Below are 13982 nucleotides of genomic sequence, written 5' to 3' on the forward strand. Positions count from 1 at the left end.
TTAGTATTTGGTAGCATTGCCTTTAAATTGTTTAACTTGGGTCAAAAATTGAAGGTAGCCTTCCACAAGCTTCCTAGAATAAGTTGGGTGAATTTTGGCCCATTCCTCCTGACAGAGCTGGTGTAACTGAGTCAGGTTTGTAGGCCTCCTTGCTCGTACACACTTTTTCAGTTCTGCCCACAAATTTTCTATGGGATTGAGGTCAGGGCTTCGTGATGGTCACTCCAATACCTTGACTTTGTTGTCCTTATTACCTCTCTGGGATAGGTAAAGTATTTGTCATCATTGAATTTTAGTGAATCTCACGACTGCGTGACTCTGTGATTGTGGTGTGCTAGCATACGGGGGGAGTGTTAGGTGGAAGGTGTTGAGGGAGATGATTGGTTGGTAAATTATGCAGATTAAGCCAATATTATTGGAACCGGGAGATTCTCAGGTTAAGTTTGACGTTTTGGTCCACCAGACTCTTCGCACATGTAAGTGTAGTGTCTGGGAATGACATTAAGCCTTCCTCAGTTACCTCAAGGTTACTCCACCAATACAGACAGGTTCAAGATGGATGTTCACAATCCCAGCAACTCCCAAACAATGTCTTGAGGTCAAAGACTAACCACCTGAGGGTTGTGGCTCCTGCCTCCTCTGGTGTCATTGCTTCACAAAGTGGGAGGCCAACCGTTTGGATGGATGCAGACAAGCCGTATGCCTGCCCCACGTGTGGGAAGCGCTTTGCTGAGGCGAACTATGTGAAGAAGCACAAGAATGTTCACACCAAGAAGAGGCCCTTAAATGCATGAGGACGAAAAGGGCTGCTTTCCGGAAAAACGGTATAACAGTTAGGATAATGGGACAATTCTGACTACAATGCAATTTCTCATTCCTGGATTGAGGTACGTTTTTTTCCGAAGCCTGTCTGATCCCAGTGCAGCTGTTAGCAAGCATAGGGTCGGAATTTATCAAGGATCAAGTTGTCATGCTTTGCTCTCCGGAGCAGGGCGCTGCTCAGTGTAGAGGTGGATCAAATTAAAAATAATCCTGGTGTTTGGTGAGACGTACTGTAAACTAATGGTGAGACTGAGAATACCCTGTCTGTCTTGTTGAGCTTTGACACAGTTTCTTACTTGATAAAATCAGGTTAGGTTATATTTGCTATTCTGTGAGGGCCTATGTTCCGAACCCGCTTTAGGTGCCAAGGATTCGGACATGTTGCAGCAGTGTGGAGAATGGAGATCCCACAATGTGAGAAATGTACAGGAGGGAGTGTAAAGTTGGGGGGAGTGAGGGAGTCAGAGGGAGTGTAAAGTTGGGATAGAGAAAGCACTTTGTGCCAACTGTGGGGGAGCCCATGCGGCTGTGGATTCAAAGAGCCTGTGAGAGAGAGACAGGTTGAGATTGCCAGAGTTTGAGTGGGGAGGAAAGTTTCTGATGCTGAGGCAGTGAAGAGAGTAGAGTATAGGCCAAGGGTGAGTGATTCGACTGGGAGCCCCCTAACCCTTGATCATGACTCTCACTTCCATTACACATAAGAGTTATTGGAGGAATGCGTCTTCTGTAAGGGGGGATTTGTTAAAAGCCCCGACGCTCGATCAGAACATAAACACGCCTCGCTTGCCGTACGGTCTTGGAAGCATAAGGACCTTATCTTTCATATCAGCAAGAAATCATTTTCAAAGAACAACAGGTTAAATTGATATACACCCTGATAGTGTTCGGGTACCCACACGGCCATATCGCCATGTTACAGCGCTTGTTTAGGGAAAACAGCGGCGACCACCTGTGTTAATTAGCAATCTCGCTTGCTCCCAATACGTGTGTGTAAGCGTAACTCGGGAAATGTAGTTTCATCGGATGGAAGCACCCATAGCCGTAGGGATCTTCGCAAAACTGCTACAGTAAGTGTGTTTTTGTTTCGAAAGCCGTATTGCAAGCGATGATTATTGACGTTTCTAAACGTTAAAACAAAGCGTCGGGATTGTAGTTCACATGAGCCAGTCGTGGGCGAAGCTAACAGCTGAGAACTGTAGGGAGAATTCCGCCTAGAGTTTGAGAGCTAGGAGCCTCCCAGTGAATAGGCCTGGAGAGAGAGATCCAGAGAGGATGAGTTTCAGTAAGGTAGGATTTCTTGCGTTTATGGCTATGGTTATTGAATTGTACTGCACTGGTGGTTCGTAAGCCCCTGTAAAAATGTGGTAGTGACAGCAGCAGAGACATTTTGGGGTGTAAGAGTTTATTTTTTTATAGAAGATCTACAGGGGGTTTTAAGAGAAGGGGCTCCATCCTTCCCAGGCTGGAGTAGGATCTGGTTGGGGTGGTGTGTTTTTGGGGTATAGTGGTAAATATGTGTAGGGTTAGATGGAGGTGAGATTTTTTTTAAAGTAATAATATTTCCACTTTTTCCAGTCACTGTGCAATTCACACTCCAACCTGTGAAAGGCAGCAATACGTAACAAAGCAATTCTGCTGGAAACTCACACGAAGAAGTAAACGGAAGTGAATAAGAACAATTTCCACGTTAGCATTTTTATTTCATGTTAAAATATGACTAATTTACATGCACAGCGTCACATACTTAACCCATATAGTGTTTAATTCACGTTGGAGACAGATAACATATCAACCAAGTCCTATGTATGTAACGCAGACTAACTAGCTGCTAACAATGGCTAACTGTATGGTTTTTCACACTCAAATAGCCTCCATTATGGAGGTGCTAGCGAATGCAGCCGTGGCAGAGATCTGTAAACTCGTAGACGACGACTATGCAGTGTTTCGTTTAGAAATAACTCAAAGCCAGAAAGAAAACAGGGCATTACGGAGGAAACTACTGGAACTGAAGGTGGCACGGGAACGCGTCCTCGCCAGTCGTCCCAGTAGTAGCAAAATCCTCGACCGATACAGAGGAATGGCAAAAGGTACATTTTTCAGGAAAAAGGCAGAGGCTGCGTGGCCTGCCGCCCGGTTCAGCCCTGCACGTGTTAAGATGTGTTACCCATAATTGGGTCTTGGTCAGTGTTTGGATAGAATGCAATGATTCCCCAGATTACTTAGCTACCTTGCCCAAAGACACAACAGCATATTGTAACCAGATGCTTGATTTACTGTATTTCTTATAATTTACCCATTGAAAACAATGTGACACATGGAACATAATCAGCCTACATCAATCAATAAATAGTATATCAAGAAGTGTTATCTTACATCCTTGCCAATTCTAGAGAGAGTGTCAATAGTGTACCATATACCATTGAGCATTGACAGTAGCTAACCTAACCACCCCTTTTCCCCAATCACTCTCTCAGGTGAAGGACATCTCACTGGAGGCCACAGGGGCTTTGTGAAGCCAGTGGAACACAATAGATGGAGAGATGACCAACCTATCACTGTTGATGAGGGGAGTGGAACCTCCAACGAGCACGTTATCATGATAGAGGTTAGTGTTATAGTGTTACATAAAAATGTGTTATTTTGTAAATGAAATGTCTGTTTATTTCAGAGAGGCTCCACTCAGCTAATCAGCTATGTACATCCTCATTTATCTGCCTTAAGGGAGCTTGTGATAATTCCCTATGACATTGATATCCAACACAACTAATGTACTGGAATAACCTCCTCTCTCCTTGTCAGTTTGCAGATGCAGAGGCTGTAGTTTCTGGGGTCAAGCAGGAGAGGTCTGAAGGAGAGGAGGACCCACGACACAGCAGAGACATCCAGACTGGAGCGACAGGAGCGCCCCCTGTAGCCATGGCAAACCCCACCACCGTGCAACCCAGGACCAGACGCAGCGTCACGGAGGTCAATGGAACGCTGAACAACGTCCTCAAGTCAGAGACTGACACAGAGACTTTAACTGTAACAAAAAGGCTTTTACACACAGGATCTGACCACAGGTCAGACCCAGAGAGTCTGGGACTGGGGAGACTGGGCTGTCCTCCTGCTCCCGACTCAAAGTATTTACTTTACGGTAACCTAAGCCCGAGGACAATTCAATCCCATCGGGACTCAGGTGACGTGTTAGAGACTGGCAATGATCCATCTTGTTCTTACACTACAGAGATGGACCCTGACAACATGCCCTTGGGTTTAGAGACACAGACGGATCTGTCTAGAGGGGACTGGAACCAGTACAGTAGTAGTGTATACTCTGAAGGGTGCCTAGATAAGAAAGGTGAGGGTTTAGTTTTAGATGAAGTGACTGTGAAAGTGGAGGGCGACATTCCTCCCACATGGAATGCAGATATTCACTTAGGAGACGGACACTCACAGGGCAGAGATTTCTTAGATTACAGGGGAAGCTTAAAGACTAATCCAAATGTTGCAACCCTCTCCCCTTTAAACGAGCTCCAGGATCATAACCCAGTGTCCACATCTATGGGACCTTCAGATTCACACGGCCGCATCCTTTTCGATCAGGTATTGAACTCAAACGACAGGGCTGGAGCCCAGGCTCAGGGTGGGCGAGCCACATCAGGTATTAGTAAAGAGAAACGGTTCCTCTGCATGTTCTGTAACAAAGGCTTCAGCTGCCTCCAGAAGGTGGAGATCCACCAGAGGGTCCACACAGGGGAGAAACCCTTCAGCTGTACCCAATGTCATATGTGCTTCGCCCAGGCTTGTGACCTGAAGAGGCACCAGAGGGTCCACACAGGGGAGAAACCCTTTGGCTGTACCCAGTGTCACATGCGCTTTGCTGAGGCTGGAAACCTGAAGCGGCACCAGAGGGTCCACACAGGGGTGAAACCCTTCAGCTGTACCGAGTGTCATATGCGCTTCGCCCAGGCTGGTGACCTGAAGCGGCACCAAAGGGTCCACACGGGAGAGAGGCCATTCGCCTGTAATCACTGCGGGAAGAGGTTCTCTGAGAGGAGATACCTAAGGATACACCAGCAGAAACACCATTCCACTCTATAACATAAAAGTAACCATTCCACTCGATATCTACCTGGCTAGCTAAGTAAACAGCTGAAACGATCTAGCTAGCTGTAAAGTTTACATGTATCCCCACTAGCTGGCTACTAGACGACCAATATAACATTTGGGCCTAAAGCTTTTTGTAGGGACCCAAGGAAAGCAATTATTGCCTGTATCAGTGATGGACACTAGTTATAATGTAGACCAATACTTTTATAGCTAACTACTAATACAACAGCCTAATTTATTGCACATTGTTTTGATAAACTGGTTAGAATATGGTCAAATCATAATCTGTACCAAATGGATTGCCTATCAATTAGGGCTGGGCGATTATATCAAATTAATTTGAATGAATTAACGCCCTAACAATGGGAGTCTTTGTCCCAAATGGGGGAATGCAGGGGGATAAGTTTAGGTTCAAAATAAGCTCATAGAAACCCATTGGGCTTATTTTGGATAGATTATGGTGATAGTGAAACCTCAACCTTTGCCTCTTTCTCCCAAGCCCCTCCCCTACCACGCAACAATAAAGAAGAGGTCACTTCTTCCTCTCTGATGAATAGATTCAATTCGCATTTGGTCCAACAGAATCGCAACACATGGAGACTTTGTTTTACTGTAATAGAGAACCCTGTTTATGTTTCAGCTGCTCAAATTTTGAGCAGAGTAAGCACTGCTAAAACGGATGCACCAATGAACATTCATTCTGGAAAATGTATGCTCAGTTTGTCGTGTACATATTACGGTACCACGTACCGCTAGCAGCATTTTTGTCAAATAAAGATTGTTATACTAGCGGTTTGGTCTGTGTTTTATACATGAGCAATAAGCATAAAACAATTATATAAGGAATTGGCAACTTGTCATTCTGAGAAATAAGGTAGGCCACTTGACCTCAACATCTGAGCAAGGTGGACAGACTAGCATGCCGTTCAAACCGTTGGAGACGGACAGAGGGGTGTGTTCATAACAATTCAACTGTTCTACCTCGTTAGCTGAATTCAGAGCTTGTGAAGTGATACCTAGATCCAAGTTGGCTAAACTTGAAATATTAGCCTGCTACTCGCTAGCACGTGGGCTTGTGCTTTGAGAGATTGTTTGAGACCTGTGTTAATTTTCTATAATACCTGCTACATTATTAGCGAATGTGCATTGTTCATGGTTCTGGTTAAATTTGTAACATAATCATATTTTTATAGACAGACCTGATAGCCAGTGATTACTGCAAAAAAAAGCAGGTTTAACTATTTTGATAAAATAATTACATTTTTAGTGGGTCTTAATGTTGTTGAAGGCTTATATCCATGTTATTTACTGTTTATTATCAACCGTCAACTATATACACTGCTCAAAAAAATAAAGGGAACACTTAAACAGCACAATGTAACTCCAAGTCAATCACACTTCTGTGAAATCAAACTGTCCACTTAGGAAGCAACACTGATTGACAATAAATGTCACATGCTGTTGTGCAAATGGATTGACAACAGGTGACAATTATAGGCAATTAGCAAGACACCCCCAATAAAGGAGTGGTTCTGCAGGGGGTGACCACAGACCACTTCTCAGTTCCTATGCTTCCTGGCTGATGTTTTGGTCACTTTTGAATGCTGGCAGTGCTTTCACTCTAGTGGTAGCATGAGACGGAGTCTACAACCCACACAAGTGGCTCAGGTAGTGCAGCTCATCCAGGATGGCACATCAATGCGAGCTGTGGCAAGAAGGTTTGCTGTGTCTGTCAGCGTAGTGTCCAGAGCATGGAGGCGCTACCAGGAGACAGGCCAGTACATCAGGAGATGTGGAGGAGGCCAACAACCCAGCAGCAGGACCGCTACCTCCGCCTTTGTGCAAGGAGGAGCAGGAGGAGCACTGCCAGAGCCCTGCAAAATGACCTCCAGCAGGCCACAAATGTGCATGTGTCTGCTCAAATGGTCAGAAACAGACTCCATGAGGGCCCGACGTCCACAGGTGGGGGTTGTGCTTACAGCCCAAGACCGTGCAGGACGTTTGGCATTTGCCAGAGAACACCAAGATTGGCAAATTCACCACTGGTGCCCTGTGCTCTTCACAGATGAAAGCAGGTTCACACTGAGCACGTGACAGACGTGACAGACTGTGGAGATGCCGTGGAGAACGTTCTGCTGTCTGCAACATCCTCCAGCATGACCGGTTTGGCGGTGGGTCAGTCATGGTGTGGGGTGGCATTTCTTTGGGGGGCCACACAGCCCTCCATGTGCTCGCCAGAGGTAGCCTGACTGCCATTAGGTACCGAGATGAGATCCTCAGACCCCTTGTGAGACCATATGCTGGTGCGGTTGGCCCTGGGTTCCTCCTAACGCAAGACAATGCTAGACCTCATGTGGCTGGAGTGTGTCAGCAGTTCCTGCAAGAGGAAGGCATTGATGCTATGGACTGGCCCGCCCGTTCCCCAGACCTGAATCCAATTGAGCACATCTGGGACATCATGTCTCGCTCCATCCACCAATGCCACATTGTACCACAGACTGTCCAGGAGTTGGCAGATGCTTTAGTCCAGGTCTGGGAGGAGATCCCTCAGGAGACCATCCGCCACCTCATCAGGAGCATGCCCAGGCGTTGTAGGGAGGTCATACAGGCACATGGACGCCACACACACTACTGAGCCTCATTTTGACTTGTTTTAAGGACATTACATCAACGTTGGATCAGCCTGTAGTGTGGTTTTCCACTTTAATTTTGAGTGTGACTCCAAATCCAGACCTCCATGGGTTGATAAATTTGATTTCCATTGATAATTTGTGTGATTTTGTTGTCAGCACATTCAACTATGTAAATAAAAAAGTATTCAATAAGAATATTTCATTCATTCAGATCTAGGATGTGTTATTTTAGTGTTCCCTTTATTTTTTTTGAGCAGTGTATTTATTACACTGTTGATGTTTATGGAGTACAACATGACTAGTTAGCTTGTATACTCCGAACAATAACACCTGTGTTGCTGTACCAGAATGTGTATACTCTATTATAGGTTATAGACAAGAGAGGAGGAAGTGGTGGCTTGTTAGAGCACAGACATGGTTCTAATGTCAGTGGTGCTCCTGAGGAACCCTATAACAATAGAAATGTCAATGGGGCCTCTGTCTAGCATTGGGAACCCTCAGTAGTCAATGTGTGATAGGATGCTGAGTGCAGGAGTAAACTAATGAATTTCTGTACATTGTCATTTATTTTCCATTCCATCGTTTGCTCGTCTTGTAATTGGTTATATGAACATGATCAGAACAGTCATTGATTGATAAACCAAACTAAACGTGATGTATTTGAGTTTCTCTGTCAATAGTACAATATTGCTGCGTGCTCAGCCTCTGTCCTTGGTCTGCATCACACAGCCTGGGAGTCCTCAGTCCTGTACGACTCATGAAACGCATGGGTAGATTGTTGAATGATCATCATGGATCCGGTCCATACATGACCAGTTTGATGTTCTCAGTTTAGCCCAGAGAACTAAGAATCAGGCATCTCTCTGTATACAGTCAAGGCAGTGCTGTTGCGTTCCTACAAACTGTGTACATTAACACCCGGGTCAAGCCACCCATGATTGTCCAGCCTTGTTGTAGTCCTGACTCCACTCCACCTATCCTGACTCTACTCCACCTATCCTGACTCTACTCCACTCCACCTATCCTGACTCTACTCCACTCCACCTATCCTGACTCTACTCCACTCCACCTATCCTGACTCTACTCCACTCCACCTATCCTGACTCTACTCTACTCCACCTATCCTGACTCTACTCCACTTCACCTATCCTGACTCTACTCCACTTCACCTAGGTGGTGGAGCGATTTTAGCTGGGTTAGACAATCATGAAATGTGACCTGATTTGCATTTTGTGGGAGAGAGTAAGAATGCACTCTGGTTTCTGGATGTGTGTGAGTTATGATATTTACTATGACATCAGCCTACCTTCACAATAAGCTACTCAAATGAATGTGTACACTGCATTTTTCCGGACAAACTTCAGCGAGGCTGAATTGTCTGACTCCTGAAAAACAGACACAAAGGTGGAGTTAGTGAATAAGTCACATTGTCTGCCTGTCATGGATCAATGTATAGCCTCAAATCTATGAGCTTAACAATGACCGACACTTGTCTGTCTGGTCATGGCGTCACTTCTGTAGCCATGCAGAGCAGAGGGGGCTGTGATGGGTAGCCTAACAAAATGGCAGGTAGGCAACTACAATGTTAGTTATCGCATGTGATGCCTGTCGGATACGATATAATGTTACCATGCCTAACACAGATGTGCGAAACAGAGGGATACGTTAATTTCACTAGCTACATACACCCAATCTCGGAACTTTGAAAGCAAGCTTTTTAGCTAATTAAAACGTGTGTCCTTACACGTTTTTGAATCATTTGAGTTCAGATATTTGACGTTAAAGGCTAAAAAAATGAGTAGCAAAAAACAAGAAATTATAAAATAAAATAGTTTGACAACCCTGTTTGTAAAGCTTTTAAATGATATCAAACTCAACCGTTTATCTTTTCCAGTGATTAAGACATGGATGTCTCATGGTATGGTGGGGTATGCAAAATGGGTCAACTTTGGGATACTCTATCTCCAGGATGTTTTGGTATTCATCTCCAAAAAGTTACTTTCTGACCACTTCTACCATGGGCAAATATGTATGGAAAGTTTAGTTCAAATCAAGAGGAATGTGGTCAAAAAGTAATTTAAATCAAATGGAACAACACTAAATCAATGAATATATTTGCATAATATCAAATCAACTAACATAAACCTCATGGCAATCCCTCATTGCCCAATCATCCTATCAGATGTCTTAGTCCAACATCCTCTCACTCTATCTCTTACAGTCAGTAGACATGGAGGATGGGAAGCCTGATCTGCTGCTGGTCAAAGAGGAGACAGTAGAGGATGTACCAGAGAGCATTGATCTGCTGAGTGGACTAAAGATGGGGGAGCAAGGTAGGGGAGAAATACATATAACCTACATACAGTAATAGATCTTCAATGAGAATAGTGATGCGCCAGGCTTTTTTTTCTGAAACCAGTACAACTTATGTTTGCATAATGTATGAACTTGACCAGGTAATTGACTCAAACTTCATAGGTAGTTTTTTCTGCCATGTTTGTAAAGTCTGTTTTCTAACCTCTTCCTGCAGGTGGTTGGCTGGAGGCTAACAGAGGAGACTGGGCAGCCATCTTGGATTCCCAGACTGGTGCAGCCAATGGCCCAGGGGATGACGTCACTGAGTAGGACAGGACCAGAGGCGACATAGTGGAGGTCAGTGGATGGTACAGCGTCCTCAACTCTGAGCTGGGGAACAACACTGTTAACCACAACCAGAAACCGACAGTTGAGCACAAAACAACAACCAAACTTAGTCTCCATGACAACAGACTGGCTGAGACCAGGGCAATGTGTAGATTTGGTGTGCAGGGAGGTGTCAGTATGCGGCGGAAGAGATCAGACAGATTAAGCTAGCGAAGCTCCGTCCTGCTCCTATAGTTGTGATTCAGAGAGACTGATGGCACCTCAGGTTAACCCCCTAACAGTTGCTGCCTTCAGCCTGCCTTCTATAGTATCCATCAACTGGAACATGGACCCTGCAACAACACAAACCCTCCCTGGCCTTCATCCTCCTCACACTCACCTAATGTTAAACCAGACCTCAGACAATGCCAGTGCCTCAACACTAAATGGCAACATAAGCCCATTGACAAATGACAGTAGTAGAGAAGGAATTGGTAAAGGTGGCAGCGCCAAAGAGAAGCGCTTCCCGTGTTCATTCTGTGAGAAAGCCCAAAACAAACGCCTGGTCCACCAGAGGATGCACACTGGGGAGAAATCATTAGGCAGACAAATGTGCCGGGCCAGTTTCTCACACTCGTCCAACCTGAAGAGGCACCAGAGGGTCCACACAGGGGAGAAATCTACATCTTCCCCAGTGTGAAAAAAAGTTTCTCCCACCAGCACCAGCTGAAGATGCACCTGAAGATCTACGCAGGAGAAAGACCATTTGCCTGTACACACTGCAGGAAGTGGTTCTCAAAGAGGAGCTCTCTCAGGATACACCATCAAAAAATGCACATGGCCCATATATAGAGTATAGTGATCTGTAATGTAGTACTAGTTAGTTTGTAGTTAATTTAGTTGGTTTTGGATGTATATGGAACTGGATGAGGTGAGCTGAGGAAATAATGAGTATGATGTGGCAGATCCAGTGTTGCTGATGGGAAAGACTGGACCTCTGAAGCAGCTGGTCACAAACTATGAAACAGAAGCCTTCAATCTTCTTTCCTGAATCGAGACCGAACCACGAGGGACAGAGAATCCACCACCACACAGAACACAACCAGTGGACAGGTGGACTGAACAACCTGGTGGTCATCAGAGTGACAGAGGCTCCAGTCAGGGATCCAGTCTGCAGCCCAGACCCTTCTCTTCACAGTCTCAGTGCAGGGATGAAGCAGGGCCTGGGGCTGATAGAGATAGACCCTCCTGTTCCTATGATACAAACACCACAATATCCATGATGAACAGAGCAGGTCACTCTGGGCTTCAGCCTTCACAGAGAGTGGTGGGAGACTACCACCAGGGGGGTCTATCAGGAAGTCTGTCTTCTCCTTACCTCAGGGTTACCCCACCAATACAGACAGGGTCAGGATGGGTGTTCACTACACGAGGTACCTAGCCTATAACATGGCAAACAATCCCAACAACACCCAAGCAATGGCTAGAGGTCAAGGTAGGAGCTCAAAGACTAACCACCTGAGGGTGATCGCTCCAGCGTCTACCTCCTCTGGCGTCATCGGGTCACAACTTGGGAGGCTGAGCATTAGGCCAGATGCCGACAAGCCGTATGTCTGCCCCACGTGTGGGAAGCGCTTTGCTGAGGCGAACTATGTGAAGAAGCACCAGACCGTTCACACTAAGGAGAGGCCCTTCATGTGCAAACTATGTTACAAGAGCTTCTCCTTCCTGAGTAACCTTACCAGACATAGGAGTGTTCACAATGGGGAGAAATCATAGCAGTGTGGCTAGAGAGGTATTATAGTCATCATGTGAAGTGTCTTGGGGTAAGAGTTGTTTTGGATTACTAAGTCCCTCAGTTGAGCATCTGGGTTCGCTCACATTCTCAAATGATATAGACTTGTTGTTTGGTGTGCTGGCATAGTACGCTCCCTCAACTTGAGACAACTGTGGCATTGTGTTGTGTCATGAAACTGCACATTTTAGTGTCCTTTTATTGTCCCCAGTACAAGGTGCACCTGTGCTTCTTGATATGCCACACCTGTCAGGTGGATGGATTAGCTTGGCAAAGGAAAAATGCTCACTAACCGGGATGTAAACAAATTTGTGTGTATGGAACATTTCTGGGATTTTTTTTCTTCAGCTCATGGAACCAACACTACATGTTGAGTTTATATTTTTGTTCAGTGTACATCACCTCAACAAGGTAAATATTCAACTGTCCTTGTTCTAGCCTAGGTTTACTGTCTCTCTAAAAAAAAATTTTAAAAAATGCATACAAGCCTGTTTCAAATTACAAGTTAATGAGGGGTAAGTGGTTAATTACCCTCCCTCATAAACAAGTCATACAATCTGACCCAGTTTGAAGAGATCAGTCAGTCTGGAATAAAAAGTACAGGTGGACTTTTGTTCATGTTCAAATATTTCACTGAAGAGAAGCTGCATGTAGGCCTACCAAATGTCTGATCAACAGAAATGTATCTAAATTAGGAGTTAAAGTAGCCTAAACCACTCGGTTCAGTGCGGAATATCAACAAAATAAATGGTGGACCGAACTGCGCATGTAGCCTACTTTTTCAGGTAATTTGTTTAGCAATCCGTTGAAAACATCACACAACACTGATGATATGCGAAACTGAGCCTAGGCAAACCGTGTTAAATAACAGCAAACGGGATCCTCCCTAAGATTAGCATAACCCAGGCATTTTATCCGGGTTTCAAGCTTTTTTGGGGTTATTGTAAACAGGATATGATGTTCATATGGGTCAACGCAAAAGCAGAATACTTTAATATCCCAAATAAAAACAGGATATTGGTGTGCATGTAAACATGGTCAATGATTAAGAAAAATGAGTTAGATTGCTGGCAGAGGCAATGGGGTGAAAGGAAGGTGGTATAATATAAATGAAATTGGAACAGAAGGGATGAGATTAGGGCATATGGGATTGAATTCTTATTTTGAAATTGATAGGGAAACATGGTACTGGAATTAGGTTTGTAGGGAATTATTTTATTTGAAATTCTGGGTTAAGAGAATATAGTAGTATAGACACCCACAATGGAGGTGTCATAACCTAGTGGTCAAAACAGGGAAATGGTTCCAAATGTTTTTCCACCATATTTCCCCCCCCCCCCCCCCAAAATGTCGTGCCAGGGTTGATCCTACATGAAACACAGACCATATTTTTTTTTTTTTTTTACCCCTTTTTCTCCGCAATTTCATGGTATCCAATTGTTGTAGTAGCTACTATCTCATTGCTACAACTCCCGTACGGGCTCGGGAGAGACGAAGGTTGAATGTCATGCGTCCTCCAATACACAACCCAACCAGCCGTACTGCTTCTTAACACAGCGCGCATCCAAACCGGAAGCCAGCCACACCAATGTGTCAATGTGGAGGCTACACCGGGCACCTGGCAACCTTGGCTAGCGCGCACTGCGCCCGGCCCGCCACAGGTGCGCGATGAGACAAGGAGATCCCTACCGACCAATCCCTCCCTAACCCGGACGACACTAGGCCAATTGTGCGTCGCCCCACGGACCTCCCGGTCGCGGCCGGTTACGACAGAGCCTGGGCGCGAACCCAGGGACTCTGATGGCACAGCTGGCAGTACAGCACCCTTAACCACTGCACCACCCGGGAGGCCTCAGACCATATTTTAAGTGTTTCTAAAATCCTCTAGGGGGAAAATGAATGGTGGAAAAACAATTGGAACCATTTCCTTGTTTGACTGCAAGGTTTTATGGGTATGACTCATACTATGGTCCTCCATGGCAGTGGCGTGTTTTCATGGATGCCAAGGGAAGACAGGC

General features: G+C 45.2%; 1 protein-coding gene across 1 annotated transcript; it reads left to right on the forward strand.

The window, feature by feature from the left end:
- The first annotated feature begins 2467 nt into the window (after positions 1 to 2467).
- On the forward strand, positions 2468 to 5703 carry LOC110534466 (uncharacterized). The gene is made up of 3 exons (XM_021619337.3): positions 2468 to 2909; positions 3297 to 3427; positions 3622 to 5703. Exons 1-3 carry the CDS (start codon positions 2657 to 2659, stop codon positions 4903 to 4905), a joined length of 1668 nt encoding a protein of 555 aa, XP_021475012.3. The 5' UTR covers positions 2468 to 2656; the 3' UTR covers positions 4906 to 5703.
- The last annotated feature ends 8279 nt before the right edge of the window (positions 5704 to 13982 follow it).

Source organism: Oncorhynchus mykiss, chromosome 10, assembly GCF_057628025.1.
Source record: "Oncorhynchus mykiss isolate SJ-2025 chromosome 10, ASM5762802v1, whole genome shotgun sequence".
NCBI classification, from domain to species: domain Eukaryota; kingdom Metazoa; phylum Chordata; class Actinopteri; order Salmoniformes; family Salmonidae; genus Oncorhynchus; species Oncorhynchus mykiss.